A 17040-nucleotide genomic window follows, 5' to 3' on the forward strand; every position below is an offset into this window, starting at 1 on the left:
GGTAAGATGTGCACCTTCTATAATGATGTCCTTACAGAGATGAAAAACTAATTTATGCAAATTACATAATAAAACTATGTCACTGAGTTACAAGTATTTTTTTATTCATCCCACAAATATTTGAATGAACACAGAGAATTAGTTCTTAAATCACCCTGAGAGTAGGTTACTGCTGCTTTACAGTGGAACCTATTGAGTGCTTCCAATACCGTTGTCTTTAAAATGAAAAGGTTTCTGCCCTAATCTGCTACCATTTATGCACATGAGATTTTCAAAAGGTTGGAGTGGATAATTAAAGCAAAATATTTTTTCTTTTTTGTTTTCCTTTCAAATTTTAGAGAACTTTACTTCACAATAAAGGTTATTTTTAAGAATGTATTTTCTGTTTTCATTATTACTGTAGTGAAGTACATCTTAGCAACAATTCCTGTTAAGTGGTAATTTTTTTAATCAGCTCATTTCCCCCAGGTAAATCAACTGGATTCATTTTCAGATGTAAAATTAAGTGTTCCATTCTGTATTATTTAAATACTTGATATGTGTTTCTTCTTGCAGGGTCGAGCCTGGATCAGAGTAGCACTTATGGAAAAGCATTTGTCTGAATACATTTCCACAGCTCTGAAAGACTTCAAAACAACCAGGTCTCTAAGACTTTTATTTTTGCAGTATTTTAGCAAATGTTGCTTAAGTGAGGGACTTAGGTTTGGAAGTGAATGTTCTGCTTCATTTGTATAGGAAGGGGTGTCACTAGTAAAAGAGCTGTAATCTGGTAGAAGATATCTGGAGTTGTTATCAATTGATTGGATTTTAGCATGGGTAAAACTGCAACATTGAAAATCCTTTTGTGATTTTAAAAATGAAGAAGTAAGTCTGGAACTCGGAAATCTTGAAAGATCAAAAAAGGAGAAAATTTCTGTAAAGAAGGAATTAATTCTGAAACTGTAGCGTGATTAGGATAGAAGACATGATGTTCCTTTCAAAACTAGATGTGGTTGACAGAAAGCCCTAGAGACTCAGTAAAAAATAATTTTTATAGGAACTTTTCTTGAAGAAGGGAAGAGAATTCCAGGAACCTTTTGAGGAATACAGAAGAACAGAATTAGTGTTCAGGCATAGGTAGGATTCTTCATGTAATATGAACAATGTGTAACGTTGTTGTTGTACCTTCTAATGGTAACAGCTGTTATGGACAAGAATATGCATTGTGATAGAAAATACTCTGGCAATTTTGGACTGGTTCTAGATAATACAACTATTATATGATGCTTTATCCTGTAACAAGTGTGTCTTGTAGACTTATGGCAAAGTAATCTAAATATGAGTGAGTCTGTAAAATGTTGTAGAACCTTATGTTGAAGTCTAAAAGTTTTATACATACTGAATGGACTATTTCAACAATAAGAATTTTCTATATAAGGACTTCTGTTCATTTACAATATTATTTCTGTTTGTAAAGCCATTTGTCCACAGATCCTAATATATTTTGCCAATATTAAGGTGACTTTGAAACACAGCTAGGTAAACATCCCATTTTATTGAAGTTTCCAGGCCTGTTGTCTTTATTTTACCCAGATTTTTTGCATTTACAGTAGACAAGAAGCTCAAACCAAAGATTTCTGGAACAGATTTACTCATGTTGCCTCAAACTGAAAAGTCACTTGGGTTTTTGAGGGGGAGATGAGGAGGAAGAGGAGGGTCACAAACTATGTAGTTAAGTAGTACATTCTTTGTCCCTGTTTGGTAGTGCGGTTTGTTTGCTAGTGGATGACAGTGGTATGATTTTATTAGAAGTTTCAAATTCATTTATTTGAACATGTTAATGTTTAATGTATTTGAATGTGCTTTCAGTGATATAGCTTTTGGAAACAACCTCTCCTGCATTAAAAACATAGTGAGTGCAAAGTTTGTTTTGAAGTAATATTTTAAATACATCTAATGGAAATAAAAGTTACAATTTCAGATCTCAGTAGTGTGGATTTCAAATCCACAAGCAATAATGGACACACTCTTTTCCCATGTAGGATTTTAAATATCTGATAAGTGGCCTGATTTTTTGATGATACTTTGCACTACTTATTTAGCATTTTAAATCATGTATTGTGCTATAGATATATATTTAATAATTATTTCTATGAAGTACAGATACCATACGTTACACGTGTGTATGTAGAATATGAGATTCATCTATCATACTGCTAACTTTTTAAACCTCATTGTGTTTAGGTGCCTGATCTTAGGACTAGTCCTTTAATGAAGCAGCACATTATTAGTGCTGGATCTGCATCTAACACTTGGAGGAGAGTTGGAGTAAGCATGGGCACACAGTTGTTTTCCTAACAAATTGCTCAGCACAAGCTTTTAAGTTAGACTCTTCTATTGTGAGAAGTCAACTGCATAGCACTGAAAGATTTGTGAGTTTTCCAAGGGGACTATTGTTTTGGCTAGATTACTGTAGCTGGTTTAAGGTACATTGCCTCTATCGGGCTAACATCTGTGTCTCATCATTACAAGTATGCCCTGTCTTTTTTTTTTTTGTGATCACTTCCTCGGCACCATTTTACAAGGTAAACTGAACACAGCGCAGACTGGTACCTGGCAGTGATTTTACAAATGCTAGGGAAATGGTTTGTAATCTTGCACTGGGAACATTGCTGTTAGTTCACAAGTAACAGTAACTGTACTGAATCAGACTGTAAAGTCCATCTAGTTCAGTATTTTGTCTCAATCAGTTTAGCCCCTGGTGCACTTCCCGCAGTCAGAAAGTAGAGAGCCATGTCTGTACATCACAGTCTCAGTGTCAGGACTATAATCTCTGTCTTCCCAGAGGAAGTCTTCCAGATTTCTTGCTTCTACTGAGAACATCCAAGGTCTTGGACAACTTGTTTCCTTACAGCAAATGGATGTCTGTTATGAAACTACAGAAGTGGGACTTCTGACAGCGTGCATTGTAATAAAGTTCAATCTTTGGAGCTCTGCCCCAAAATGTGTCTTTTACGAATGTTTGCCATACAGCCAACTCGAGCTCTTGCTGAGCCATCCCAATGCTTTCATACAGTTCTTAAAACCAGATGGAGCTTTTGGTAGGGCAGCGTTGCTGGTATTTGTCTGAAAGATAAGTTGCATTCAGTGACCTGGCACCTTCTTGCAATCATATATTGCCAGAAAGTGTAGGTGCACTGTGTATCTGCTTCTGGTAAGTGACCTTTCAACCTTGCCTTTGGTACTGAACAGCTCTTGGGTTTCCCTCTTTCCACATGTAATGCTCAGGTGAATTTTAGTGACCTTTCTGCCTTTGCTGCTTCCAAGACTCCTTTAACACAGAAATTAAAGTTGTGTGCTACTTTGCTAAACGGACCAAATGCCTTTTTCACAAGGCCATGCATCACAGTGGTGGGTCCTAGTCGCCTGCCCTGTGCATAGAACTTTTCTGTCTGGAAGTAGTTTCTGTGGTAGTTGGGTAGAGAAAATGAAAATAAATGGGAGAATGGAGAGGTGGTGAGGAAATACAGATTTAACAATTGCTACTTTATTCGTTGCTTTTTCAAGCAGCCTTCATAAGTCTACATATACCAGGATACATGAAATGTGTTTTGAGATCAAGGTATGGAGTTTTAAAACTTTAGGCAATAAGTGTTTTACAGTTAGAAATGGTGTTAAGACAACGCTCCTTCTTCAAATAATGAAAATTTTAAATCTCAGAATAACTGGATGCAGTGTGCATCTTGCCCACATGCAGTATTTTAAGAAGTAGTATGCTACCTGGAATAGAGCTGATTTGTGAAAATGTTTTTTCTTTAAAATAATCAACTACTAAGAATGAAGAGTGAATGCTGAACTTTAAAAGAGCTTGCAAGTACAGTTGAGACACACCTATTTCTTTTTCATATGGTGGAATAATTATTTTTTATATATATACATTACACAAATTCTTCCTTTCAGCAGTAAAGTATAAGATAACTTCATAATTTTCTTTGTATTTTGTCCATCCTGTTCTACTATTTCTTAGGGCAAATATTGTAAATTCTTTTTGCTCTTGTGTAGATTTTTATGTGCTCTAAGATTGTGGTATCTTGTACTGTGCAGTCTATTGGTTTGCTTTATTTGAAATGCAATATGAATGCGCCTGGGGTTCCTAAAAGTTGTTTTTATTAAAACTAGGTTTCTTCAGTTTTTTGTTAACTATAAAAAACATTATTATTTGAGAGAAAGTGGTATTAACTGAACTAATTTATTTTTTATTGAAGGCGGTTTTATGAAGATGGAGCAATTGTTCTTGGTGAAGAAGCAAATATGCTTGCTGGTATGCTGTTGGGACTCAATGCAATTGATTTCAGGTATTATATTTGCATGCTTCCTTACAAAGTGCTCAGGGAAAGTACTTATAAGTTGATGCATTATGGTAAATGTTGTTAGATTCCCTTGATAGTTTGAGAGACAAAACTTAGGTGGCAGGGAACAAGGAAGGTTATTTTTAAACTATAAGGAAAATTGTGTGATGAAGTACATGGTTCTGCCCTGGTGCTCAGTGACAGTATTGTAGCTACATATGTAGAAAGTGTAGGTATCTAACTTTAGTGGATCTAGATTTTAAAAGCTTGATCTACAAATGACCATTTAATATTAATTTGTGTTACACTTAATTGCAGCCAAACTGTGAAGTACCATCAAATTGTTTGAATTTACCTTTGCAATCTCTAGCTAGATTGCTAGATTTTTGTGTGCTTTGTTATACGATTAATTCTGTGTTTTGGAGTAATAAAGGTGCAAGCGTGCCCTAGGTAATATAAAAACCATCTTGGTGTGTGTATGTATGTGTAGATAGATATATATATATATATATATGTAAAAGAAATATCAGCAAGGTATAAAGACTACAGTGCCTATGAAAAGATCAAACCCGGCTGATGCAGGGCCCTACTAATATGCCTAGTTGGACATACCTAGCCTCATACAGAGCCGCTGGGGAAGGATTTCATAATAAAGCACAGGGAAAAAGACAGTGATAATGCTTTTCTTAGGTCTCCTGGCAGTACACTGTTAATATTTATCCTCCAGCAGCATTAATGCTTGTCACAAACCAGTTTAGGAGATAAACTGGCAGAAAACAGCACGTAGGCTCATGGGATGCACTGAGTGATTGACTATTGCAAAAAGGCCTTTGGAGATTTACTCATGCCTATGTACCCTTATACCAGTTCTGAGGCTTGCTGGACCATTCTGTGAGCCAGCTGAACTTGTTAGAGATTTAAAAAAACATACCCAGTATGAAGACAGGTTTTGTTGTTAGCTAGTTTAGTTCATGGCAGTATCCTATTAGTGGCAGAGATGATGGGACCATAAGGCTTAGAGAAGAGAAGGAATAAAAAGGATTGAGTAATATCTTCCCTTTCTAGTGGCAGTGAGCATTTTGTTCAGCTGCCTGTGGAACTGCAACTGGATGCTAAAGAGGAAAAAAACCCTAAAAATTCAGGTGTTGATGGCTGAACTAGCTCATCATGGAGTCAGGTGTGTTCCAGTATCACTATAAGGAGGGGAAAGGGAATGGGTGTTGAGGTTTGAGGAGAAGATAAAAAGAAAAAAAAAACAAAACAAGGGAGAGGTTGAAAATGCAGGATAGCTGCTTTTGCCAGCATATAGTCATGAGATTGGCTTAACTGCATCCTCAACATATGTTCTGGGGGAATGGAAGTGTGCTGCAAGATGGTAAGACAGCTAGCCTTGTGTACAGCAAATTCAAATCTTACCAGATTTTATTAGTTTAAACTTTACGCTATTCAAAATTAAACTGCTATTGTATTAGCACTATACTAGGAAGGACTATAGCTATACATGAATAAAAGCATAGTGAGAGTAGGTCTGCAGTATGTAAAACCTTCCATAAATAACCATCAATTGACTGTGTACCTTGCATAAGCTTCAGTGGTACATATCATACATGCTACTGGTATGAGAGGTTAGTTGTATGAATGCACTTGTTCTTCCTTTGTCCTCTCATTTCTAACGTAGGCATGTTTATAGGTATCTGTTAACAGTATTCAGACTAATAATTGGTTCTCATTGGAGATACTTAAGTTTTTGCCAATGCAGCTTTTAAGAGTCTAGAAATTTTCTGGACAAAATAAGAACAGTACTACAGGAGCATTTTTATTGTGCCACGTAAAATTCATAGTATTGTGGTTTGAAAGCTGAGAGGCTGTAGCCATTCTTTGCATGTTATATTTGAGATATTTTTTTTTTTTATTCAGTTCAAACAGTCTCTTTTAAGTGCTGACTGTCTTACCTATGTGGAACTGTAAATAAGACTGTGGGGTGGAGATGGGGCAACCCAAGTGAAAGCAGAATCTAAATTCCTCCCTGCTGCTCTCCCACCCTGGCCCTAGCAATGTGGAATTATGTATCTACTCAAAGTAATTGTAGTTTTGCAGGACTATGTTTTGTTTGCTTTGCTTTGCTTAGGGGAAAAAAGAACCTTTCAGATATACTTTCCAAATACCACTTAAGTGACTGCATTGTCAAAAATGTCACTTTGCAATTAAGTTAGCAAAAGCTGTGTCTTACTAGAATCTGGTTTTTGATGACATAGGAATGAAGGACATGAGCCTTGTGGAAGCATGATTGCTTTTGTCACATGATAATTAAACATGATTCAAATAGTTGTTTATATCCAGTACAGAAAGAAGACAGTGTAGATGAGCTTTATAAAGCTACAGCCATTCAAGAACATTGTCTGAAAGTTAGTTTCATTAATGTTCCTCATCTTCCTGGAGTCCAACACCAGAAAGCATATGAAAGATACTGAAATATTTTTGAGAACTGATTTTTGACTTAAAAGTTAGTAGGATGGTTACAGAAGCACTCTGCAAATACTTTAAACGAGCTTAAATACCAAAGATTCCAAGCTCATCCATAGCTCTGCTTTTTCTCTTGCTTCAGCTAGTTTTCCTTTTCCTGTTATTCCCTTGCAATCCATCTCTTATTTTCAGAATTTAAAAATTAAGGTTTGTAATACTTGCCCTGATCTATTCCCTGATTATGTGGAATTTGGTGGGGGTTTCATTGTCCTATAATATGCTCAGTGATTGTCATTTAATATTAAACAGTCTAGCTCGGCTGAGTAGGATTTTGCTGTGGAATGCTCTAGGCCTTTATTATTACAAAAAAATTAAGAAAAATCAAATTTCACTTTGGTAAGATTCAACTGTCACTGTCATTTAGTTTTCTTGTTATAATTTCATCATTGTTTTTCTGTTTTATCAGTTTTTGTCTGAAGGGTGAGGGATTGGATGGCACCTTTCCAGCTGTCATAGATTATACACCGTACTTGAAGTTCACCCAAAGGTACTTTTTATCTTTACACTGCTCTTTTAATTTTATTTTGTTGGCAAAATTTTACTTTGTACTGGGCCTCTTTTCATTTCACATTCACAATAATATCCATATCTAAACACAAACCTGTACACTCAGCTACCTTGCTCTTTCAGACTAGTGGAATTATTGCATGACTCATCAGAGTGAGTCATGCTAACTTTGTTTACTTGAATTAGAATCACAGTTCAGCAGGAAACAAACTTTTTGGTTCCTTTTGAAGATCGCCAGACCAAGTTGTCCTTTCTTTGGGGCCTTTTCTGTGTAGCCGTAAACTTAAAAGTAGTTATTTTGTAAATAAAAATTATATATGCCCTGGTAAATTGTGAAATATAGAGATACGCAGTATGAGCAGTTAGCAATAATAGAAAATCATGAGCAGTTGTGCATACAGTCTAACCTTCCAGCTACATTTTGTTCCTCTGGTCAGCCATATGGTTAATAACAAAAAGAATGATCACTATCTAACAGATCAGATGGAAATCTAGCATCTTCAAAAAGCATGGGAATTAATGGGATGTGTTCTGTTGTTAGGTATGCCAAAATGAAGGAAGCAGTTGGGTGTCAATAGTCTTGAAGATGTACAACTGGATATGAAATACCCTAGATATTCTACTAAAATTCTTATTAGCTTACATGTTAATGACAATTTGCGTGGTTCAGTTAAAGCAGAATTTGCATCATGGCAAGATCATCAGGTTGTAGGAATCACTACTTAAGAAGCTAGTAAATGCTGTTGATGTAGTTGAAAGCATAGCTGGAATATTTCAAATGGGTATCGGGATAAATAAAAATGCTTGTCTTTGAGACAGATGTCTGAATTCTCTGGCATACATTGATTCTGGATGATGTGGAGATATTTTGACAATGAATCTGCATACAATGTACGGAGATACTTATGTTCTGTGAAATAACATGCACATGGTCTTCACTATAACCATAACTATACATTCTCATTTAAATTTATCGTAATTTAATTTAATGACAATCACTTTTTAAGTTTTCTGCTTTTTAGAAACAAGTAAAATCTATTGTCAGATACCACTCTTTGTCCTGAATTTATGAAGGGTAGATTAAGTCACCATTTCCTTAGCTTATTGCAATGTGTATTCCAGGATACAGGTCCTTTGTATTCCAGGATAGTATCCCACATACAGTTGTCTGACTTGCCTAAGACAACTTGACTAAGATAGATCACAAGAAAATTTTTGTCCCATTCTTTAGGTGCTTGAAATAGAATTTGTGTTTAGTGATCTGTCCTTTCCCAACATTTTGATTCTTTTTTGGTTTACAGAGCTTTGAGTATCTTTAAGAACTGTAATTTCAAGGGGAATTTGCATTTTAACAAATGCAGGTTTTTCTCTTGACTAATAAATACAATCCTTCAGTTCTGACAGTATCAGCAGTGATGAAGAAGAGCTAAGAACACTGGGCAGCAGTGGCAGTGAAGGCAGTACTCCAGAGAACATTGGTCCTCCATTCATCACGGATGAAAACAGCTGGTACAACAAATGCAAAAGGGTAGAACAGAAGTACCGGCTTGCATTGGAACAGAAGGTAAAAGATTAGTTTTGTGTGGGGGTGATGGAGCCAAAGCTCATCACCAGCCAACTGGTGATGTACCCATTTAAGTAAAGGCAGAAAAATATATTAAATATTATTTAGGTCCACGTAAGTGGTCTTAAATTTTATGATCCTCAGAGTATCTGAGTATCTTTGCTCACTGATTTGAGAGGAAAAGATGTTTGAGGATGGGGGTGTGGGGGAGAAAATAATAATTTGGAGATCAGATATCACAATCTAATGTAGAAGCTTTGGCTCCTTTTTCCTATCTCAGTGTATCTCTGAAGCTGTTAGGTTGTGAACTTGAAGTGAACACAACTGTCCACATGATTTTTCCTCTCCTTAGAGGCCACAGAGTTTTACTGATGTACGTAGACTGCCAGTTGAAGGCTTTTATAGCAATAGTGATGTTAAACTTTAACATTTAGCCCTAGAGTAAACAAAAATGATTAGCAAAGTAATCAGTCTAGGAATTAAAAGCAAAACTATCTTCTCAGTGATACCGAGAAGGGTTTTTAGAAAGTATAAAGTTTTAAGATGTGCTTCAAGCTAGAATGGGGCAGGAGGAAGTGTGTTTGTATTTGGTTTTAATAATTTAGGTAACATATTGAATGTTATTTTAGAAACCAAAGGTAGGTTCTGCCTCTACCACCCAAAATACTGTAAGTTAAAGGTGAAGTGAAATACATGTCCAAACTTTTTTAGTATTTTAATATTTTTAAAGGCAAAGTGCTTGTCAGCTTTTGATAATACTATATTACAACTACAGTGAAAACAATGTGTATTAGCTAGTGGCAGAGAGAAGGGGGAAGACTGTTCACAGACACTGAAGAAACAGTGCACAGGAAAAGAAAGGGGGAGAGGTCAGGAAAAACGAAAGGAAAGAAAAATAAAAAACATGGTTAATGTTTTTAAAGAATTTATTAGGGTTTTTTAGTTTTCTTTTTTCCTAATGTCAGAATTAGATTTTGATGAAACTCTGAACACAGTAAACCATATGAAAGGCTGGAACTACATAAGGGTGCTTGGAGGTGTAATTATTTCCTGTACTTTAGGGCATTAGAATCACAAGATTATCTTTCTGCCTTTCTAGTTTTTACTGTACTGAGGGGGAAATAAATAAATAAAGAAGAGGGGCATATGGGATCTAGAATGGATATTCTACCAGTTGGGACTCAGTACGTTCACTGTGGCCGAAGTCCTGGTACCAACTCAGTCACATACATGTTTAAATTCTAAGAATGATTGCTGGTGTGGTTTTGGCCTGGGGCAACTAGCAATCTGCCATATTGTTTCAGGTCTCAGTTCGTGAATTAGTGTTTGTCAGTGATCATAATAAGCACAAATAAGCAGTATGACTTGACCATGGTCCTTTGGAACTTAAGTTTAGTTTTAGTACAGATATAGCCAGACTGAGAGAATGTACCCGAGAACGAGTCCTGGTGGAGTTCAATTCATTAGGGTAAACATAGCTAGTCAGTGTAGTCAGTCTTAGTACAGAATGGGTAGAATCAAAGTCAGTTTATTGGATGTAGGAAAACCTAGTTAAAGTTCTTCTAAGTAACAGTGGAAAAAGTTAGACTTACTGTGGGATAATAGATGTGCGAGGTATTTTTTAAAAATATGCATGCAATATGTTTTTTTCTATTTTGGGTCCCTTACACTTCTTGGTTTTGAAATACGACCTTAAATGTTGGCATCCAGGTTGCTGGTACAGTCTTCTCAGCCATTGTGGTATCGCTTTCTGTATAGAAGGAACTTGTGTTCCTTCAGGCTCTCCCTGGCACAGAGGACACTTTACCTGCTTTTGTACAACAAAATGTGCCATTCAAAAGGAATCTCTTCAAATACATAAACAAAATTAAAACTTTTCCCTCACAACCCCAATAGTACTTGAAGTACAGGAGCATATTCAAGGATGGCATTTCATCCTTATATCCAGACAAAAACATAGGATCAGTTTGAACTCTGCTCTTCCTAACCGCTCCTGAAGACTCAAATATTGTAGGGTTTAATGAGGCAAGTGTCATCAACTCCAGAGAAGCATTGAAGAGAATGGGTGGATGTTAATTTTTTGTAGTTAATTTCCAAGGATACCCCAAGAAGGGGTACCCCATCAAAGTTGTGACAGACATCTATAGCAAAAATACTGGAACATGGTGTCCAGACCCACTAGCCAGAATAATTAGGAAGCTGTACATCTGCAAAAGCACAAAGATCTTCAGTGGCTGTGACAGCAGATGAAGGTTTTGGTTTATTCATGAGTCTTAAGATTCAGAAACATTTTTATTCCATGGGAAGTTATTTGCTGATCTGATACTGAGTATTTCAATTTTTTTTTAGCATTACCATTTTAGTGAGTCACATTATAGTAGCATTGTCTTAATGAACTGCAAGCTTGTGTAGACAGTTAATGTAGGGGTGAATTCAAGTCAGTTTTATGATAACTCTTTGAAAACTTTGTTGATTTACTACAATTTTCAAAATGATAGCTACTCTGACAGCCATGGACACTTTCCTAATTGCCCTCCTTTAGAATGCCTACTTGACAATTGCAGCAGCAAAATAACTTTTATTTCCACAGACAGAGAATTTTCCGTTGTCTAATTTTCATTTGGGATGTGCCAAATTTTTATATAATTCGCTTTGACTATACTACATGTGCTCTACAATAACTTGAACAAATGACCATTAAGAGGTTAGATGGATCATGGGATAGCGCTCCTTTCCAGAGTGCTGCCCTCCTTCCCTTTTTAGGACCTTTTTCATGGCAATAAGTTGCAGCAACAATTGAGTTGCACACAGTGCAATAGGTACCAGTTAATCAGAGACAAAGTGTTTTCTTTCAAACAAAGGGGCTTTCTGACATTTTGTGTGTTGGAAAACTGGATGTTTGTGACATGAAGACCAGTTAAAAATAATGTATTTGTAGTAACTGATACTGTGAGTCTGATGGATCCTTCTTTTACTCTATGGTCATTCACTTTACGCAAACAATGATAAATTCCTTTTCTTCCTTCTAAGTATGTATACCGCAGTCATTAATAGCACAGGTGAATGATGTTTACCAGGGTCACAATATGACTAGCAATTGCATTGCAGCTGAGATAAAGGTATCCGTGTGTTCTGAGTTGTTTGAATTGTAGGATAGAGTCAGGTAGTACTTTAGCAGGGTAAATCCTAGCATTGCTTTATTGTATCAACATTGCTGTGCTGGTTTAGACCAGGAATCCTTGCTTATCCTACTATCCAATCTTGGATACTTGCCCAAAGTAGATGTGGAGGGAAGAATAAAACCAAAGCAAATATAAATGTGCTGGTTTTCTTCTATTACTTTCTTGGCCAATCCATATCAGCTGAAGGACTTCCTGAAGATGGTAAGGTTTGTCTGTTTAGTAACCCATGATGGATCTCTCTTAAAAATATCCCCTTGACCCCATGTAAATTTTTAGCATTCAAACCATATTTTTGGCAAAGCATTCTGTGTATCTACCATCTGTTGTGTGAAAAGCTACCTCCTTTACTGTCTTTCGAATCTGGCTCCTACTAGCTTGATTTCATGGTGCTTAGCTCTTGTATTTTAAGAAAAGTACAGTCTCTTACTTCCTGTCCTCTCAAGGCTGCTCTGGAAATATGAGTTTGTCTTTTCCAAGTTGTCTCTTGTCCAAATTAATGATTCATAGTTTACACATTTGTTACTTATGTGGAAGTTTCCCCTTCCCAATTTTGGAATGGTGTAAACTGTTCACTTTTGTGTAGTAAACCTCTAGATTTTTTGTGTACTGTTTATACTAGAGTTTTATATGCTTTCACTGGTGGGATGATGCATCTCCATGTTGTTATCAATAGAGTTATTTACTATTCATAGTATTCTGTTTCTGATACTGATGCTTTATATCTAAAACATCTTTGTAAAAGGTTTGATGTTTCTGGGAGGCAGAAAATCTGTGTATATCCTAATGAATCATTTAGTACTTTCAAAGCACTACTTAGAGCTCCAAGGAGTAGCTTAACAGTCAAGAAAACAGTAACATTTGACGGGGCAGAATCAGGCCTACTGAAAAGCTGTGAAGATTCCTTGGAAACTTGTACTGGGACTAAAATAAATTCCTATCAAATATAAATATATCTAGTGGCTAGAACTGTATGTAGTAATAGAATCACAGAATAGTTGTGGTCGAATGGTACCTCTAGTGACTGTCTAGTCCAACTCCTCTCCTCAAAAAAAGGTAGACTAGAGCAGGTTGCTCAGGGCCTTGTTCAGTCAGGCTGTGCATATCTCAAGGATGTGGATTCCCTTCCTGTCTGGACAACCCGTTCCGGTGTTCATTAGGGGAAAAAAATTAAAAATAGGAAAAGTTTTTACCTACCTTTAAATAGTTTCCTGTATTTCAGTTTGTGCCCTTTGCCTCTTTTCACTAGATACCACTGAGAAGGGTCCGAGTGCATCCTCTTTACACCCTGACATTAAATATTGATACGATTCTCTTCCTCCCGCTCTTCCCTTCTCCCCAACCCTGGACTGAGAAATTCCAGTTCCTTCTGCCGCCTCTCATATGGGAGATGCCCCAAGCCTCTAATAGTCTTCGTGGTGATATTAGTAGCATGTTACTACTTTTAACAACCTCTTTTGATTTTTGGGTTTCATGTAGGCACCTATGAAAGTGTGACACATTTTTCCACAGACTTCAAGGAGTGTGCAAAATTTTATGCAATATAGACTTATTGTATCCAACTTTACCTAAGAATTGATAAGTTATTAACATCTGACATGCTGGGACTCTGCTTGAAGAAGAAAGAGATAGCTGCTTAGTGTTGTAAGCAAATGTGTAATTTGGGAACATACTTTGTGACCATGTGTCATCACAGTTGCTGTTAAATACTCACATTGTGGATTTTTGTAGATGACTAAGTAGCTGGACTGTGATTAGGACTGCCCCTATCTTTTATAGTATCAGTGGGAAAAATGACAACATAAATGCACATTCCAGTTGTACATGTCCAATGTTACTAAAAGAAGTGACCTTCATACCTTATGCTTTATTGTAGATTAATATTTATTTCAATAACCACCTTCTGTCATTTTAATGTATGATGTGGTATTGCAGTTTTCATAGAAACTTTAATGTTGGATATGTTTTTGTAATAGTTCTGGATCCCTTTCATTAAGTATACGGTTCCATAGAGATACATTCTACTCTTGTCCTTACACAATTTGTAACATCCTGCATCTGTTAATTTGTAGAATTCTAATTTCTTTCTTGTACTAGTGACTGTTCTCTGTTTTGAAAAATGATTTAGTGTTCCATGCTGTCTCATTCCTGCCTCATTATTTCATCCATTATTCTATTCTTCCACAGGAATATAAATAAGTACATTATTTTTTTTATACCTATTAGGAAATATCATACTAAATTATTTACTAATCTGTTAAAAAATAAAAAACCCTTCACCCTACAACAAAACCAAAGTAGAACTGTATACATCTTAAACCAGAAAAATGTAAACATACATAATGAAAAGGCTTTTTTGATAGTGTGTTCTTTAAAGCTTTCTAACACTTACATTTCCAGGGTTACCTTGAAGAATTGGTACGACTCAGAGAAAACCAGCTGTCTGAATCTGTCTCACAAAATAAACTGCTGTTACAAAGAATTGAAGATATGGATCTAGCCCATAAAATGGAGAAGGAACAGCTGGAATATATCATTGTGGAATTGCAAGACCAGTTGTAAGTTAGTATAATGGAGAAAAGTTATTAGAGCAGTATTACATAAATAATTTAACTTATTTAACTATACAATGTGAAGAACTTCTGGTCCTGTGGAAACAAATCAAACTACTTAAAGAAATTTATGTATTTTACGTTTCAGGGGGGGTGGTGTTCCTGGCAAGTCGTGTATTCAGAAATGGCTCCCCTCAGAACTGCAGTAATGTAAGACAGAATAATTCTGAGATTAAATTATGGTTTTTTGAGATCTGAAATAGCTTACAGTAAACTTGCTTAAATTTTTAACACATTTTATAAAAAATATTCTTTATATTTTATTACTTCCAGCTTTAAGGCTACCCTTAAAAAATATTGGAAGCAGCTTCCTTTTGAAGACTATATTTAAAATGTTAGGCAGGAGAGGATGAATCTATACAAAGAAAATAAATACTTTTATTTTATTTGCATGTTGTTCAGATGCAGTAGAAGTTCATCTGGTAGTCCTAGAAATACTCAAACTGATGAAACAGTTTGCTACTCACCCTTTCCTCAATGCAAGACAAAATCCTAAAACAACAGGAGAAGGCTTAATTTTTTAATAGCATATGTGACTTCTAGTATGATAAATAATCAAGTATATTATGAAACTTACATAGTTTATGCTCCCAAACCTTGTTTGTTGGGTAGGGAGGTACTGTCCTATTGAAGAGACACTCCCTGGTAGTGTTTCAAGACCCAGATAGATGGAAGACTTACTGTGTGGTGATTAATTGCAATGAGGCTGCTATAGTATACATCTGCAGTAATAGTATATTCCATTCTGTTCATAACAAATACAAGATATACTATTTTACCTTCTCTGGAGTAATTTGTATGTGTTTGGGCCCTGAAGTAAAATCGAAGTCATCTGTGGCCTTTGAAACAATCCAGGATGAAGAGAAAATAAAGATGGCTTTGGGGTACTTTGGTTCTCTCTGCCTAATGTCTCACAGAGATACCACCCAGAAGGGTCTTTTCTATGCAGTAAAAAGTACTTCTAGTTTGTAAACAGAGTTGGTTTGGGTTTTTTTTTCCTCTTTCCTTCACTTCTCTCTTGAAGTAGGTCATTTTATGCCAGTACTTGAAATGGATTTTATAAAAATCCTCAGGAATATGGAATTTACATTTTAATTATGCCAGTTTCAGAGCTGAGGAAGAAAAAAAGATGGTTTTCCAAGTCTTTTTTTCTCCCCCACCCCACAGCTGCTGATTGCCTGTAAGCTTTTGAGATGACTGTTCTTGAGTTCTTTGCTGAACTTACTGATACAGCTTATGATTCGTGTTGTACTTCTGGCCTCCCTCATTATTTGGAGGAGATGGGGGGAAGGTGTGAGCTCATTTTAAACCACTCTGATACTTGGAGATTTTGAATGTTCAGACCTGCTGTTAATTTTTAGCTGAGCTATATGCAATCAAACTGTTCTAAAGATCTGTCTTTGGAGTTTGATTTTGTTTACCTGCTGTTAATTTTTAGCTGAGCTATATGCAATCAAACTGTTCTAAAGATCTGTCTTTGGAGTTTGATTTTGTTGGCTGGCTTTTTTATGTAAAGGCTCAAATTGTGGAGCAGTTTCTGTTGTATCTTGACAGTGTGTTCTTGTATAGCTGTTTGTGAGACACTGCAGTCAGGAGCCTGAACTACACTGGATATTTGGAGGGAGAGGTATAATTTTGCATTGTTATTGCTGTGAGTGTAGCATGCCTGTCAGATGAACTCTTCTTAAAAGTGTGTTACGAACTCATAGTTCCTTACTGAGGAGAGGGAAACCTAGCAGGTTTCTGATGGTCAACGCCAGTCATAACATCTTTTAATCATTCTTTCATACTTGTTTTTTGTTTTGTTTTTTGTTGGGTTTTTTTTTGTTGTGGTTTGGTTTTTTTATTATTCTGACCAAAAGTGAGCTGGCAGCAAAATAAGTGGTATCACTAATGTGACTGTAATGAGGCATGACTTTTGACCAATTACTTTTTATGGTCCAGCCATTTTAGAATGGTGTTAGTGTAATTCTAAAACTTAGTGTTTTGCTACCCTACCGTTAGTAGCATTTTGAAGTAGTAAATGTATTCTGTAATCTGTTTAAATTCTTATCAGCACGTAAGAGCAAGTGTGGGATTGTAATTCTGCCCAAGGCATACTACATTACTGTTTGTAAAACACTTTGAGATCTGATTTAGGATTATTTGCTGTGTAATGGAAACTATTATAAATAAACATTCTATATTTTCTTTTTAACAATGCTTTTCTATTCCACTGGCTGTTGTTGTTGTTAAGGTAGCAAGTTCTACTGCTTCAAACTTATGTTGAGTAAGTATTTATTGATGTTTCAAAAATAGTATTTCACAGGCATGCAAGTCAAAATGTT

The 17040-nt window shown here is 36.0% G+C and overlaps 1 protein-coding gene across 2 annotated transcripts in view; it reads left to right on the plus strand.

The window, feature by feature from the left end:
• RUNDC3B (RUN domain containing 3B) overlaps nt 1-17040 on the plus strand; it is a 54718-nt gene that overhangs the window by 18004 nt on the left and 19674 nt on the right. For both annotated transcript variants that reach the window (XM_037386784.1, XM_037386785.1), the window contains exons 4-8: nt 556-641; nt 4245-4334; nt 7258-7338; nt 8754-8922; nt 14502-14659. In XM_037386784.1, the coding sequence (XP_037242681.1) occupies nt 556-641; nt 4245-4334; nt 7258-7338; nt 8754-8922; nt 14502-14659 (584 nt within the window). The remainder of the gene's footprint in view (nt 1-555; nt 642-4244; nt 4335-7257; nt 7339-8753; nt 8923-14501; nt 14660-17040) is intronic.

This window comes from Falco rusticolus, chromosome 4, assembly GCF_015220075.1.
Source record: "Falco rusticolus isolate bFalRus1 chromosome 4, bFalRus1.pri, whole genome shotgun sequence".
Classification (NCBI taxonomy): Eukaryota; Metazoa; Chordata; class Aves; order Falconiformes; family Falconidae; genus Falco; species Falco rusticolus.